Source organism: Tetrao urogallus (genome assembly GCF_951394365.1).
Source record: "Tetrao urogallus genome assembly, chromosome: 1".
In the NCBI taxonomy this organism is placed as follows: Eukaryota; Metazoa; Chordata; class Aves; order Galliformes; family Phasianidae; genus Tetrao; species Tetrao urogallus.
The window spans coordinates 116108684-116125311 of record NC_136813.1 but is presented as its reverse complement, the minus strand read 5'-3'; the positions used below and the strand labels follow the sequence as shown (position 1 = coordinate 116125311).

General features: G+C 41.7%; 1 protein-coding gene across 1 annotated transcript; it reads right to left on the bottom strand.

Moving 5' to 3' along the window:
- Positions 1–999: 999 nt before the first annotated feature.
- HAO2 (hydroxyacid oxidase 2) lies at positions 1000–10504 on the bottom strand (the record flags this gene model as incomplete). The annotated part of the gene is made up of 7 exons (XM_079546294.1): positions 1000–1055; positions 2367–2436; positions 5311–5469; positions 7203–7418; positions 7777–8060; positions 9495–9646; positions 10374–10504. 7 exons carry the CDS (start codon positions 10502–10504, stop codon positions 1000–1002), a joined length of 1068 nt encoding a protein of 355 aa, XP_079402420.1.
- Between the last annotated feature and the right edge of the window lie 6124 nt (positions 10505–16628).

Below are 16628 nucleotides of genomic sequence, written 5' to 3'. Positions count from 1 at the left end.
GGGGGATTGACAGGGGCAGTGAGATGATGAGAGGAGATGGAATAAAGAAGAAAGGGAAAGGAAAGACTCAGTGGTGTCACTGAAGATTGTGTTCTAAGGAATGAGACTGAAAAAGAAATATCCATGTGAAAGAGGACATCGCCACCATTGATGACCAGGGGGTGGCACAGGCAAGGGTGTGCTTCCTCATGGGAAGGGACAGGGAACTCTCAGTGACAGGGAACCAATGAACATGCATTTCTGCTCCTCAGAGGTGTATGCTTCTTGCATGGCAGCAGGTCTGGGACTGAAAAATGTGTACTGCTGAGGTTGTACCAGCAGCTCCTACCTATCTGCAATAACTCATCCATAGGCAAAAAGACCAGGAAGCCAGGAGCATCTGATCCATTTATTTGGTACATTTATGCATCCAGACTACTGTTCTGATGAGCGTACAGACCGTATTAACCATCTTCAGGAGGAGATGTGCTCTGCAGGGAGCAGAGCCCATTGCTTTGATGTGTTTCTCTACATTCTGAAGAAGACAATATCTACTCCACATTAAAGGGGAGATATGGTGTCTGTTATCTGATTTATCTAGTTTCCGTACCTGCTATGAATTCATCCAAGAAAGCCCAGGCTATGGAGGATACAGCCACAGTACTACCTGGAGTAGAGAAGTATGTAGCTTGAGCTGCAGTCAGACTGCAATCTGGCTGCCAGAAAGAACTGATTTTTGGGAGTAAAGACCAACACAGAAAATGTCAGGAATTAGTCACTCTAAATTATATGTATTTAAGCAGGTATACTGTATCTGAAGTGTTAAAGAAGTCACTGGTCTCAAAAAAGCAAGTAGTGATTGCTGCTAATGCAGAGAGCCTTTCCCAATAGCCTCAAGAGTTTCCTGAAGTCCTTTTCAGTCATGTTATATACTCAACATTTTCACTTCTTTCTTTTTCTTCAGTTTATTGTGGAACTTCAGCCATTGGCTTCTTATGCTCAGGTGTTGCAGGAGACTGTTTACAGCTTTGAAAACTGAACCAGGTCTTGGCCAATTTCTGAGATGCTGGCACAGCCTGAAATAGATGAAGAAATGAAACACATTAGTGAGAGAGAAAGGTCTGCAGATAAAACGTCTCTGACTCATAGCCTATAGGCCTCATCTTGTGTGAGCTACATATGGGCAGGTTGGCATCTCAACTACTCAGATCCCTGTCACTCAATAGCACCTTCTCCTTTGAGGTTAAGCACTGGGCTTCCGACACAAGAAGAGTTGTACATGGTAAAAGAATAATAAAATAAAAAATCCTCACCCCAATAGTAGGGAGTAGTAGGGAACTATCTGATTCAGCCAGAAGTGAAAGAAGACAGAAAGGACAGAGGGCTGAGAGCCAAGTGACTGGAGACGGAGATTTACAGTGTTGTTTCATTTGGTCAAATCTGAGTGGAATTGCACAGTCCTTCCAAAAATCCCCAACCAACCATTCTTCATGAGTTTGGTGCCCGTTTGCAAGTATAAAAGACTTTTGGAAAAAACTTGTAGTAATCTTTACTAGTGAAAAAGCAGCCACCCAAAAAGCAGACTATGAAGAAACCTCTGAAGAAACATATGAAGAAACCTATGAAGTGGGATTTCAATCCCAGTCTTCTAGTCAGCATTGCTGTCCAATTGAGTTTATAGTCACTGAAAAAGGAAAGTCTTTAAAACATTATCAGAATTGCAACAGGACCTTTTTGTTGATGTTTAAATACTTCTGCACTGGACCCTATTGCTCTACTTGTTCATGTACGTAATTGGAATCCAGACTGCAAATATGCTTTTCAACACAGGGTCAAACATGGCAAATAGAGGTGGGAGCACAGGTGAGAAACTGAAGTAGGGACAACAGTAAAATCTCAGAGGAGAGAGAAGATTTTAAGCATGTGGAATGCAGAGATTGGAATCAGTATATATAGGCCATACTCTGCAATAGACAGAGAAAAAATCTGCTTTTTTCTGAATTTTCCATGTGTTAAAAAAAAAAAAAAGACAACAGTACAGTTCCCATCAAAACAGAAATTCCAACTTTTGCTCAGCTCTATTTAGCAGTTTTACATTTCATTTACATTTACATTTCATTAGTTTAAATTTGACCAGAAATCTGCTTTAATGTACTTCCTTGCAAACATCATTGCTGTGACACCTCAGATGCAAAGTAGTGCAAAGTAGTTTTGCAGGAGCTACAGCATCATCTTAAATATAACAACCAGAACCAGCACAATTTCATTTCACATGGATTCCTTTTCTGTGACCATCAGGCTTATGATTTAAATGCCTTGCACGTGGAGCTCCAGTTGTATGTCTAACCTCTGTGTCACCAATTACAAACCACCTGCCAAATGCTTACCAGCTAAGGCCATCGACAAACGAAACTCATCATGCAGAATCCTCAGAACATCTTGAAGACCTTCTTCACCCTGCTCTAACAAAGAAAACAGTCAGGGCAAAAGGAGCACTGGCACAGATCAGTGCTGCAGGATGCTTGCACAGTGAGAACTGGGACAGTCCCTCAAGGCAGTGCCAATTCCTGTCTCTTGAGCAGATGAATGATTAAAATGATATGCTGGATGTGCTCAGCTCATCGCAGATTAATTCAGATGTTTTTCCTTTTGGGATACATCTGAACAGGGAAGGAAAACAAAGCTGTTTATCACTTCTGACATTTTCTAGCTGTTAGGGTTTTTTTTAGTTTTCAGCTAACCTCCACCAGTGGGCTTGTTTTAAAATGTCAAGTCTTGCAATGCTGACAGTATTTTGTGATATAATGAGAGTTTCACGTATGGTAAAGCTTTAAAAACTTTAATTTAGTCAGGTATGTTTTTAATTTTTTACTTCTTGCAACGAATAATGCTTTGGGGGCAGCCTATATCACAGCTTTCATGTGTCCTTCCTCTATTGTATGCTAGGATAATCCCACTGAAGAACATTTTTAGGAATACTCTAAGGAATATAACACTAAAACACTGAACTATAAAACAAATCCCATCTCTTGCCTATTTGCATTATTGAAAATATAGGTAGGCGAATCACAGCAGCATGAGGTCGCGCCTCAAGTACTGTGCTCAGTTTTGGGCCCATCACTACAAGAAGGACATCAAGGCCCTGGACTGTGTGCAGAGAACAGCAATGATAGTGGTGAGGGGTCTGGAGCACAAGTCTTATGGGGAGCAGCTGAGGGAACTGGGATTGTTCAGTCTGGAGAAGAGGAAGCTCAGGGAAGATCTTATCGTTCACTACAGCTAGCTGAAGGGAGGTGGTGATGAAGTGGAGTCACCCTCTTCTCCCAGGTGACAGTGATAGGACGAAAGAGAATGGCCTTAAGTTGCAACAGGGGAAGTTCATTTTGGTATTAGGAAACATTTGTTCTTGGAAAGAGTGGTGAAGCACTGGCACAGGGTGCCCAGAGAGGTGGTGGAGTTACTGTCCTTGGACGTGTTCAAGAAATGTGTAGAAGTGGCACTGAAGGACATGGTTTCGTGGTCATGGTGGTGATGGTGCATGAGGTGATGATGTTAGAGGTCTTTTCCAACTTTAATGATGCTATGACCATATGACTCTATGACAGGCCCTTTTTTCACTGTTCACACACAGAAAAGCAAAAGAAAGAGAGCTGACACCTATTCCGTATTTCTTGCAAGACTCAAGTGATTTCTTACTTAAAGCCACAGTAACCACACTACTGGATGGAAGTCTCATTTCAAAGACAAAAAATGTATCTAGACCATAAAAATGTGTTTTCTTCTCAAGATAAAGCTTTAAGGCTGCAATTCATAAGCTAAAAAGCCAAAGCTTATCAAAGCAAATAACACTTGTATAATTACATTTTAAATACTATTTTAACTGTATATTAACTTTGTATTATTTATATTTATGTTTATGTTAACTTTATTTTTATAACTTTATGTTAAATATTATGTTAACTTTCTGCATCAGAAGCCTGATTCATGATTCTGGATCACGGCAATATGCTAATAGTTAAGAAGTAACAAAACTGGAATTGAGACAGTAGTGGCACACTTAGTCACCTCCAGGACTTGTGCTGTGTTCTGTCTTGTCCAAAATGTTCTCAGTATCAGCAGTAAAAAGTTCCATATGTATTTCTAAAGAATCCATAACACCCCTATGAAATTTGTGTCAAAACCATAGGTTGTCTTTGAACAGGCTGGCAGCAAATAAAATTTTCAGACTCATTTTTATGGCAAATAAGCTTGCCTCCAGCTCTCAAATGCACTGATGGTCCTGATTCCTACAGTATTTTAACATCAATCTTCAATGCCAAGAAATCAAAGCCCAAAGAACAATGCTATCGGTTTCAAAACCATATTTTAAATCATAAAAACCAGTGTACTTTTAAATGAAACAAAGTGTCTATGTTTGATTCAATTTGTAGCAATGCCACTTAAAATCCAACAGAACCAAAAAAAAATACTTAAAATTGAACTGTTTCTATAAGAGCGTCGAATAACACCTATGGAGTCTAGGGGAGTTTGAGGATAGATATGCAACCTGGGACTGTTTAGCGTAGAGAAGACTCAAGGGAATCTCATCAATGTATATAAATGCTTGAGGAGAGGGCTCAGTGTAGGTGGAGCCAGGCTCTTCTCGGTGTCCAGTGCCAGGCAATGGACACAAGCTCCCCTCTGGTGCCCCTCTGACCACCACAAAGCACTTCTGTGCTGTACAGATGACTCAAGTATTGAAAGTCTGCAACGAGGTTTCCCCAAAGCCTTCTCTTCTCAAAGCTGAATTAGTCCACCTCCCTCAACATTTCTTCATCTTCCTGGCCCTCCTTTGGGCTCTTCAACAGCTTCACGTCTTTCTAATATTGAGGGGCCTCAGGCCTGGATGGCCCCACTTCAGGTCGAGCCTCACAAGGACAGAGCAGAGAGGGACAAACTACCTTCCTCCTTCTGCTGGCCACCCTTCTTTAGGTGGAGCCCACGTAGTTGGTTTTCTGGGCTGCAAGTACACACTGCTGGCTCATGTTCAGCTTTTCATCCACCAGGAACCCCTAGTCTTTCTCCACAGAGCTGCTCTCAAGAAGTTCTCCCATTCAGTAACCATATTTGGGATTGTTCTGACCCAAGAGCAACATCTTGCACTTGGTCTTGTTGGATCTCATTAGGTTCAACGAGATCTCCAGAAGCTACCTGGATGTGGCCTTGGGCACCCTGCTCTACTTGTTCCAGTTGGAGTAGGGATTGGACCAGATGGACCCAGAGAGACCTGCCAACACCAACTGTTCTATGATTCCGTGATTCCTTGATGTAGGCTCAAACATTTTTACTCACCTTGTAAGCCAGACCCCATAAAGCTGGTCTTCCAATAAAGACACATTTTGCTCCCAATGCCAGTGCTTTCAATACATCGCTTCCTTTCCGTATACCACCATCTAAATAAACTTCAACTCTGCCTTGTACTGCCTCCACAACTTCAACCAGAGCATCTATCTGGAAAGAAGAAGCCATTTGCAACTTAGGCTCATCTTTTGGGTTCAAGACAAAGAGGTAATATCCCACACAGACAGACAAGTATACTAGAACAGAATAAGCTCTCAAAATGAAATATGGAAAGGCATCATAAATAACTCAGTACCAAAAACTGTACAATACAGTGCTTGTCCTTGCTTTTTTTGCCAGATAGTTTTGTTTATATGGATATTCCTATATGTGAAAAAGTAACATTTTCACTTGATTTTGGTGTGGGTTATTTTTGAGATTTAAACAATACATTTCGATAGAAATAATATTTTTAGTATCTTACTTTCATTTGAGACAATGATGAATTTTACTATTGTAAGAAGAGCGTTAGACTTCTCTCTACAACTGTCTAAATTGCCAAACTCACTTTTCATCCCAATCCTAGGGACCACCCGTAGAAAACCTCCTGAAAACCCATAAAGCAGCTATGAAGGATTTCATTAGCTATGCAGCACAATCAATATATACTGTTTCCTTCAAGCTACATCTCTTGATTCCCTGAGGTCTTTTCTGCAGTGCTAGGCTGGTAGCACAGAGCAGCACCATGCAGAGAACTGGTTCTAGTCCCAAGGGCACTATCACAGTGGCATGACCTTGCACAAAACACAATTAACTCTCCACAGCAAACTCAAAGATTCTTTTCTTCAGTCTCTTACACTCTCTTCCTTGATTCTCACCTTCTTAATGAAAGCAGCTACAACTAAGATCACTGAATAGATTTTTCCAATTAGTTGTCACTTCTCAGAATTTTAAGCTGAAAATTTTGGGTCTGAAATTTTCCAAGAGTAGCTCACCAAGAGCACTGGCAGTAGCCTCTGTTGCCAGATTTGGAACCAGAGGAGTGCTGAACTAAGTATCTACTGTTTCGTCTGTGCATGAAAGAAAATTTACATGAACATCATTTCCATTATTATGTCTATAACATTTAGAAAAATTATTTATTATTATCACCCTCGACATAAAAGAGAATTTCCTGGCACTAATTTTATTTTACAGAGGAAAACAAAACAAAGCAAACAAACAAAAAAAAATCTGTAAGAATATGAAACTGCAATACAGACATGTAAATTAAGAACAGTTGGAAAAATGGAAACAAAATTAAAGCAGTGAAGTATACATAAGACCAAAAAACTATTATTTCTTGGTACAGATTTAAAAGTGGGAGAATTTTTCTCTGGATAAATTACACTTTTTTTTTTTTTTTTCTTTCCCCCTGGTTTCATGAAGTCAGGATTCCTATTTAGACCTGAGTCTACAATGATGCAAACAGATCTCTCACTAAATCTAGTTGCACTGTTTGTGCATATTTTGGCATACGTGAACAATGAGAGTACATTATTCTCTCATTTACACATTTTTGGTTCCAGAGCTTTGTTTTATTTTTCATGCAGTGTAAGAACATGTGTGCGCTGCATCAGCTCACAACGAAAATTTTTATTAAGTTAAGCCAGCAGTTTTGCTACAGTAATGGGAGCTCAGTGATGGTTATAGACCCTTCCTGTGACACTGAGGAAATACTTGAGTAGGCAGCCCATGTTGAGGCAAGCACCTCAGTTGTTTAAATCTATAGCATATCTGCATATGTCCGCAGATGTGCAACACACAAGTCTACCACAGGCATATTTAGTAAGATTTGTGTGCCAGTAGCCAAGTTAGCACAAACACGTACACAATACTCATGGGACATCCATTTTCTCACTTACAGTGGCAGGTGCTCCATCCAGTTGCCTTCCGCCATGGTTGGACACGATAATTCCCTGAACTCCATGCCTCACTGCGAGCTCTGCATCTTCTTTAGTCAAGATCCCTTTGATGACAATGGGCAGGTGAGTCAGGCTCCTCAGCCAGTAGATATCATCCCAGGTGACCGAAGGATCCAGGCTGTTGGGTGGCAGTCCGTACTCAGATCGGTCATTTCCCTACAGCCATGAAACAGAACAAAACCACATCTGTACTGTAACAACAGAGACTTGAATTCTTCCCCTGCCCTAGAAGAGATTAATTAAACCTCTAGCAATCATGTTTAACAGTGTTGTAAAGCGTGCATTTCTAGATGACAACAATGAGGATGAAAATCAGTGTCTCTGAGGAAGCTGCACTGGGATCTTAGAGCCAGTAGCCAGGCTGGCAGGAGGTCAAGCTAGAAGGCTGCAGAAAAAGGAGGGGAAAATCTTTGTCCAAGATGTAGCAGATACCGAAGCAGCAGTTACGCAGTGGTTTTGTCTCATGTGGTACACACCAACACAAGGAATGAAAGAAGGAGATCATTTCACAAACCTCAAAGGCTCCCTCCAAGTTCTTCAGTTTCATGTGGGGAGGAAGTCGAAAGCCATTACGGACATCATTGCGCCTTTTGCCAGTGTAGGGCAGATCCACAGTGAGGACGAGGCCCTGGAAGCCCAAGGCCTCTGCCTGTTGGACCAATTGCCTAGAGACTGTCCTGTTGCGGTGGATGTAGAGCTGGAACCACCGAAAGCCACCAGGAGCAGCTGCAGTGATCTCTTCCAGCGAGCAGGTAGAGTAGGTGCTGGCAATGTAACAGGTGCCCATCGCTTTGGCCGCTTTGTGAGGTATTGAAAAATAATCAGAATGAAGGTCACTTGAGCATCGCTGCCAGACAATGGCTATGGTTTTCTGTTTGTACATTGTTCACAGAGAAAACCTGAACTCCTGTTTTTTGTATATCCTACCAAAGACGAAGGTCTGCCAGCTGGCAAATACATCTCAGACATTAAAAACAGCTGACTTTGCCACATGCTGTTGTAGGATCATGTTTAGGGAATTAAGGTAAATTACCAACTGTTGCTTTCATTTCTCAAACTTAGTACAAGGGAGGTGCTCTGCCCTGGAGAGGATCCATCTGCAGTACTGCATCCAGACCTGGGTCTCCCAGTACAGGAAGGATTAGGAGTCATTGGAGCAGGTCCAGAGAAGGGCCATGAAGATGATCAGAGGGCTGGAGCACCTCTCCTAAGAGGAAAGGTTAAGGGAGCTGGGCTTGATCATCCTGGAGAATAGAAGGCTGTGGGGAGAGCTCATTGTGGCCTTCCAGTACATAAAAGGATGATTTTTACACAACCTGATAGTGATGGGAAAACAAGAGTAGTATTAAACTAAAAGAGGGGAGATTTAGCTTAGATGTTGGGAAGAAATTCTTTATTCAGAACATTCTGAAGCACTGGCGCAGGCTGCCCAGAGAAGCTATGGGTACCCCATCCCCAAAGGTGTTCAAAGCCAGATTGGATGGGGCCCTGGCCAGCTTGACCAGGTAGAAGGTGCCCTTGTCCAGAGCAGGGGGGATTGGAAATGGATGATTTTTAAAGATCCCTTCTGACCTAAGACATTCTATGATTCTATGATCTTAGTAATTTTTTTAAAAACAGGGCCTTCATCCTCTTGCATGGAAGCATGTCTGCTTCCTTGTAGGAATGCACATGCAAATGCTCAGTGTACACAGAAATGCACGCAGGAAAAAAAAACAAAAAACACTCGTTGCTCTCCAAACTTAACATATGATTATGCAGAGAGGCTCTGCTTTTCTCCAAGGCTGACACTGTTCTGATCAGCACTGAGGAATATACAGGCTGAGTCTTGTCCACCTCTTTATGTCCTACCTAAAGCCCCTGACACTGTGTGGCCCCTTGGTGTAGCACAGCAATGTGTCCATAGTTTCTGACTCAGAGGCAGTATAGGGCTGATCTGGTAACAGTGGCAGCTGAAGAAGTGCAGCAATACTTGGCTTCTCCTGCACTCTGTGGTCATTCATAAACAAGGGTGAAAAAAGGTTTGTCCTTTGGAATCTGAGCACTTTGCTCAGTCATACTTCAAACTACCCTAACAGCTCCTCACCTGTGAAGCTGGAAAAACAATGTTGTTTTATTTTATTTTATTTTATTTTATTTTATTTTATGTTTAGTTTAGTTTAGTTTAGTTTAGTTTAGTTTAGTTTATTTCACAAATCACATTTGCTACATGATAGCAAAGCAAAAGAGTACCTCTGGCTGTGCTTTTCTCTCCATCAGGCCATGCTAGTTGGTGGAAGCCAGTCGGGGCGATTCCTACTGGAAAGCTGATTTCCATCCCCAGGATTTTCGTCCTAGTGTCCAGTATAGACACATCTCTCAGCATACGTGGCCGAAAACGAATCCTGCAAGGCAATAGAAATAAAGCACCCTTCAGGATGGTAGTTGCCTGGTGGCTTCTCTGCTTTTCAAGCTCTGTGGAAACCAGGTCTACTTTTACCCATTGAAATGCAGCAATCAGAGCTAATAAAGAAATGAGCATATAAAAAGGCCCTTCATCCTTTTTCTTGCCAATTCAGCTATCAGTTCTGCCACTACCAGCTGTCATTAATCCCATACTCTTGCCCACTGGTCACAGTACTTCATTTTTACACTCCCACTTCGGACTGTCACAGTTTACCTTCCTTGTTCTCCTATTGTCCATCCCACAGATTATTTCTACTTGCAGCCAAGCCCCAGGTCTCTGTCTTTCACTTAGCAATCATGCCTGTACTCATTGTACATTGTACCTGACCTCAGCGTCCACAGCATATTTTCCAAATCTCACACTAGTTGCAGGCTTCCTGCAACTGGCCACATGCTACACATTGCATCACATTCTGTTGTAGCCACACATTCCCTTTCCTGTCATACCATACCAAACACACCACACCATTTGCCTGCATCCTCAGCATCCCTTGTGTCTTATGCAATTTGAGCCTCATGGAGGGTAGCACCATAGCACACAGCATGTATTATTCAGATAAGGGCAAGCAAGGTGTTAGGAATCATTGCGTATGAAATGCAAACACTTGTACACAAACATAGTTTAAAAGCTTCCAGCACAACACCCCCACTTCTTCCCCACGTTACCTTTTATATGCCAGGATGTTTTCATCTCGGGTGCTATTCTCATCTGCTCCTGATGCAAAGAAATCCCAAGCAATCTTAGGTAAATATTTTTCTGCATAAGCTTCGAAGTCCAACAGAGACACCATAGCCATTGCACAGAGATGCTCTGGAAACCCTGGAGAAAAGAATAACATGGAAATTAGATTCTCGAACTGTTATTCTCTCTTCCAGAAACACCAGTGTCATTTAATGAAAACCTTGGTCCCCTCTATCTTGTAGCTTCTTCCCTGCTATTTGGTCTTCTGTGCCAAATACATAACTGGCAAGGGACAGACATCACACACCACATGCTGGTCTGCAATATATTTGGCTGACTTATAAATTTCCTGTTGCCCTTATAGGAAACATTCCTATTGGGAATAAAGAACATGACTGAGGCAGCTCTCATGATCAGGATTATCTTGAAGTAGTACTGCTTCACTTGGCACTGGCCCTGAACACATTTAATTTATTCACATAACATCCTAAATATCCTGTACTTGTGTCCCAAAATACTGACGAGATTGCTCTTATGCAAGTTTAGAGCCCCAAGGCAACATGTTGAGTTTGCTCTGATCTTTTTTGAAAAATAAGCCCAAAATGACATAAATGCCTGCTTAGTTGTCACAGAATTGTGGCAGCAAAAATAAGGGACTTCAGTCAGCTAATCCAACCTCCCTCACAAAGTGATTTTAAAAGATACATCTGAGTCATCAAGATACATCTGCTTGCTGAACTTGGTCTGTGGTACGTTCTGTCTCCCACATACAATCATTTACATGGCTGATACTTATCTGGGCATTTCCTAAAATGTAAAGTCTTAATCTTGCAAGTGTGATGACCTCAAGAAGCTCCACAAAATTACAGGAGCTAAGAGTAGACTCCGGTCCTTAGCCTGTTGAGATTCCTCTTGAATCAGAATTTCTTTCCAACTCCAGTTATCCCTTATTCAGGCTATGATTACCCAGTACAAATAACTATTTTATCTAATTGCAGGCAAATCTTGCTATCTGTCTTCTGCCCTACTGTAGATGCAGACATAAGGGTAGGAAGAAGCTTGCATCTTTATGCCTCTCCTTATTCTGTCTTAATGTACACAAGCCTAAAAGAGGACACTTGAAGTCCCTTGCTATTTTAAGACACAGCAGTTATCTAATTTTGTCATAAATTCCATCTTAAAATTATCTGGATTATTTATTCCAATAATTCTCCTCAAAGGCAGTCCCATAACATCATTTGCTGGATTCCCTCAGGATGGCTGCCTGACCAATCAATTAGTTATGGAGAGCAGTGACTAAGTGCAAGCCCATAAAATTCAGAAGCATGTAAATACAGAGTCTACATCTATCCTGCTCCAGCACGAATGCATTGCAAAACTATGGCCAGGCTCACTGTCAAGGTCATAGCTGGGGAAAAAACACAAAGTATTTTCTAACAGATCTTTGGTTCTCTTTTGTAACAAATAGATTCTGGGCTGCATTGCATACTGGAGCACAGATACACACTAGAAAGGGAGCATACAAAATTCAGACAATCTTAGCACTCACAAAAACCAAATTCCACAACAGGAAAAATAAATCTAAGTATTGCACTTGATCTTTCATGGAATAGAAGAGACACTGTGAGGCCCAGATGTCTCAGCAAACTAGCAGAAGTGCTGACTATTAAATGCCTGCACTTACATACTTGTGATCTAGCCAGGTCTAAAAACTATGCAAATTAATGTTTTAGCCAACTGTACCCATATACAAGGAAACATCTAAAGAGCATAAGACAAAATCAATCTTCTGTATTGTTTAAGTTACTTCCATGGCTCTGATTAAACAGGTATTATTCAAGGTATACAAAAGCATGAAGTTTTAAAACACCTGTGGTTCTGATCTGATTTCTCTGCAAACGTGCAGGAAAAAGTAAATATCCTAGTTTCCAGTTTAGCCTCCCACAGCAGATTATCAGGTCTGCAAGCTTCACCAAAACCCATCCCATGATTCTGAGGTTGTGTGCTCCTGACACAGGTATAGTCATCTCACTATATAGTATCTCACTGACAGAGATACCAGTGTGTAACTTGAAAATTAGGGCATAATTCTCTGCTAGCAAAAAGTAAAAAATGAGGGAATCCCTGGAAAAAGAAGCCTGACTGATTTCTTCAGTGTTGTTTCATCTCTCCTGGCAGGTATCTGGTGTCAGGTGGTGAAAGTCTCTCAAGCTGTCTCCATAAGTCTTCACGACATTCAACCACAGCTGACAGCACTAGATTTCATGTACCATATATCTTGATATACCACAAATCACACATCATGATTTTTTCTCTTCCTGCGCTTAGGAAGGCCAAAATCAGGAAGCACAAAAGATAAATCAAGCAGAATAAATGGGAACTTTAAGCAACCCAGACCCAATCCTTGCTGTCTCTCATTTAAGACTTACGTTGGGTTTTAGAGAGAGGAGCAGTGAGGTCCTCTGTTTCAAGGCAGCTTACAAACAGGATGTTGAGAAGGCCTTTTCACTGAGCTTCTAATTTTTCTGTTGTCAATAAGCAACCACAAGAGATTAAAGCTCAACCCTGCAATAAACTTTGTACTGTTTGTATAACACCAATGTTTTGTTGTCAGATCATTCCAAAAAAAAAGGGCTTCACCTTGTCTACTTAGCAATTGTCTGGGAAGCAGAGCTGAAGCTGTGCTCTTCAGAAGTGGCTGAGGGCTGTGCATTCCCCTAGGGATGAAACAGTATTTCTGCACAGATTTGTTGCGTTTACCTGCTCGTGACCAACAAAAGTCTGCAGGTAATTTGCTCCTATATATGCTACAAACACCACTCAAGAAGATGATCCATGGACAGGGCCAATGGTTACAGCTTGCTGCTACAGAGCCTTGAATCTTTACCCCAATACGTGGAGGAGATATTTTTCACTTCCTACAATACAAAATCATAGAATAATTTGAGTTGATCTGTAAAGATCATCTAGTCCAACTCCCCTTCAATCAACAGGGAATAAGGAAAGCAGCCAGCCTTCTACCACTTTTACACTCTCATGACCCACTTGCAGTCCCCCTGGGCTTTATGCCCCCAGCCACCTCCAGGAGTTCTGTTTGTCCTCTCTCTTCCTATGCCTGAGAACTGGTGAGCCTTCTCTGTGCTTCCCTTCCCCTCTGTTGCTGAGCATTACAAACCAGCTCTGAGGTGCCAGCAGATTTATGATATTGACTTAAATTTGTGAGATATGAAAAGTAAACGTTGGACAGTTTTATTTGTCCTTCATTGTTTTTTAGTGTTTTGGGTTCGTGTTTTCAATTCTTCCATAAAAGCATGAGAACTTGAAACTTATATTTATATTAGCATTAGCATGTGATACCAGGTGCAGAAACTGAAGCAGAGTGTTGTGCAAACATTCCTTAAGTCCTACCAGCCTTATCCTCCCAGCCCAACCAGCACAGCAGAGGCAGTGAGTGAACCAAAGGATGGGGAGAACTGCGGGCTGAACAGCACTGCAGCCTCAGGGGCTGCTCTCCAAGGGGCTGCTGTGATTCAGAATTGCAGATCTAAATCCAACACCACAGCACCATTTTCTGCAGCTGAAGTGAACAATTATTCTGCTATGAGATATATTCCGGGTGCTCTACCCAAACTCTACTAGGCATGATCATCCAGACCATTGTCTTTTAAAGCCGTTTTTAAAATCCTGCCTTTGGAGCTTTGGACAGCACTGTGAAGCTTTTGGCCTTCAGCTACCAATAGACTTATTACAATTGAGAAAAGATTCACGCTTAGCCTGAGTGCCAATGAGCATCTCGTTTTGAGTGCCAATGAGCACCTCGTTTTGCTTTCCTGCCCAGGAAAATCCACTTAGAAATCCACTTAGTGTGACATTCAGCATGATCTCTGGAAAAAAGAAGAAGGAAAAAAAAGAAAATAGAGCAAAACACCATCTGTAGTTCCAACACACTGAAAAATACACGCCCGGGAAGAAGAAAAGTCCTGTGACCTCTTATTTCCACTAGATGTCAGCCTTGGGTCATATATATATCAAGCCATGTTGGTAAAAACAAAAAGAGACCATCAGTACTTTACAGCCTGCCAGGCACTGCGGCCTCAAGACTGATAGAATAATTTCATGAGACTCACAGCTAATATGCTTGGAAATATCTTTGTTTTATGCTTGGAAATCCTCGTTGTCTTTGTTTTCTTCTTAACATTTTCTGATCCACGGTGCAGCAATAAATGTAGCTACATCTGGTCTGGCCTGATTTTCATTTCAGACTACAAGTGATCTGTGGGGCCCTCAGTCATATTCGTCACCGTGCTGATCTCAGTTCCCCTCTCCTCTAGGGATGCAGATTGCAGCCAATTTACCAAACCATAAAGTTTATAGTCTCTTGGTTATCGTAACTTTGCATGAATTAAAGATTGTTTGCAGCCATTGTACTTTGGTTCTGAATCTCTACTTTTGTACTGTGACTTTTAGGAGACGGTACATCTGGACATATTTATTTCTTTCAACAATGGACTCAGTTCAAAATAGCAAAGACTCCTTGTCCCTTAAGTAGCATTTTCTGTGATGCTTCTGATTTAGCTGGGAAGCTCTAAAGTTCTAAGGAAATCAAAGTTTGCCACAGAGATAATATCTATTATGAGAGCACTTTCTATATAATTGGAAAAAAAAAAAAAAAAAGTGGAGAAGTTTTAAAGTTCTGGAGCCTGTTCACTGAAATGCAATAAAAGACTTTAAAAGACTCTCTACAAATTTTACTGGAAGCCTTCCTTGCTTCCTTCTTCAGAGAAGCAAAGAACATAATATACAAAATAGTCACACATCTGGTCCAGCCTTGCAGGTAGAACGTCAAGCAGTCAACGGCCAATGCTTGTTTTTTTCCACAGACCTGCACAGCTGGAGTTTTGCAGCTGCTTACTTTTAATAGTAACAGAATCAAAGGCTTGTGAGCCCAAACACAGAGATCCCATGTAAATCTGTGCTCAAATTCCTGCTACAATCACGATGCTCATTACTCTGGTTGGTGATATTTGTTTGCTTTTCACAGATGGCAAATTGCCATGGCTCAAGCTGACATCTATCTCCCTGACACATCCACTAGTGGTGGGGTCAGCTCGGGACTTTACAACACTTTAGTGAAGGATCTGGAGAAGGATAGAGGAGAAAAATAACTCTAAGTAACATAAACCAGATCACATAGCAGTTTGCATACAGTCACCACTGGCTTTCCTTATCAGATGTATTTCTTGGGCATGTGCCCTATGTTTGGAAGGAAAACTCTTTTTGCATGCATGTCAGTCAATCAAGGAAGCTCTCCCAAAATTAAATATTTAAATAGCCACCCTTCTATTAGAGGTGGAAATGGCAACAAATGTTGTATTTAGAGTCGCCTAACGCTTTTGATTATAAGATCCAGTTTTTGGTTGCTTTTAATTTGGGCTGAATTTTTTTGGGAACACTTCACTGAAAGCTGGTCAGCAACTTCCAAGAATGAGGTTAGGGAAAAATGGTGATTGGCCTATGCTGAAAATGTCTTGCAGTGATTTCACTGCAGAGCATAGGCAGTTCAGTGCTCATGCAGGGGACTGAAATTAGTAGGGGCTGATCCCTGGGGGCATCAGCGTGTACTTGCTGGCCATATGAGAAACCAACCAGTTCTGGCCTAGCTGTAAATCACTGTGCTCTACCCGCACATGCCCAGCAGTGTTTGTCTGAAATCCAGATGTTGTCTTTACTGCAGACTTGTTGAGGGCAGAGCATGCTTCTGCCCAGGGCCAAATAAACTCAAACAGTCTCAAACACAGGCAGAGAGTAGAGAGCTGCCTCCCTCGCGCCACCTGCACTGGAATTCAGCCTTACTTGACACTGGAGGGGAGAAGAGAGAGAAAACGGCTCAAAACCGAGCTGCAGAGCAACTCATGGGTACAGACTGGATGGGATGGGGCAGAGGTGACCAGATAAGGGATAGAGCAGGTAGGAGTACAACAAGGTAGGAACAGGGCAGGATGGCAGGATTTCAAGGGGGCAGAAGAATCTGGAGAAGGGAAATAATTAGGGGACAGGCAGATGAGGACAGCATATGACATGCTGAGCATGAAGGTGGCTACCAAATATTTGGCTGTTCTTTCTGTAACCACTTCCATCTCTGAAAACCCAGAAGCGAGCTTGATTTATTCTCAGTGTTAATCTGCAGAACAGCATATAACTATGAAGCCCTTTGGGAAAATATGTCTCATCTACCCCCA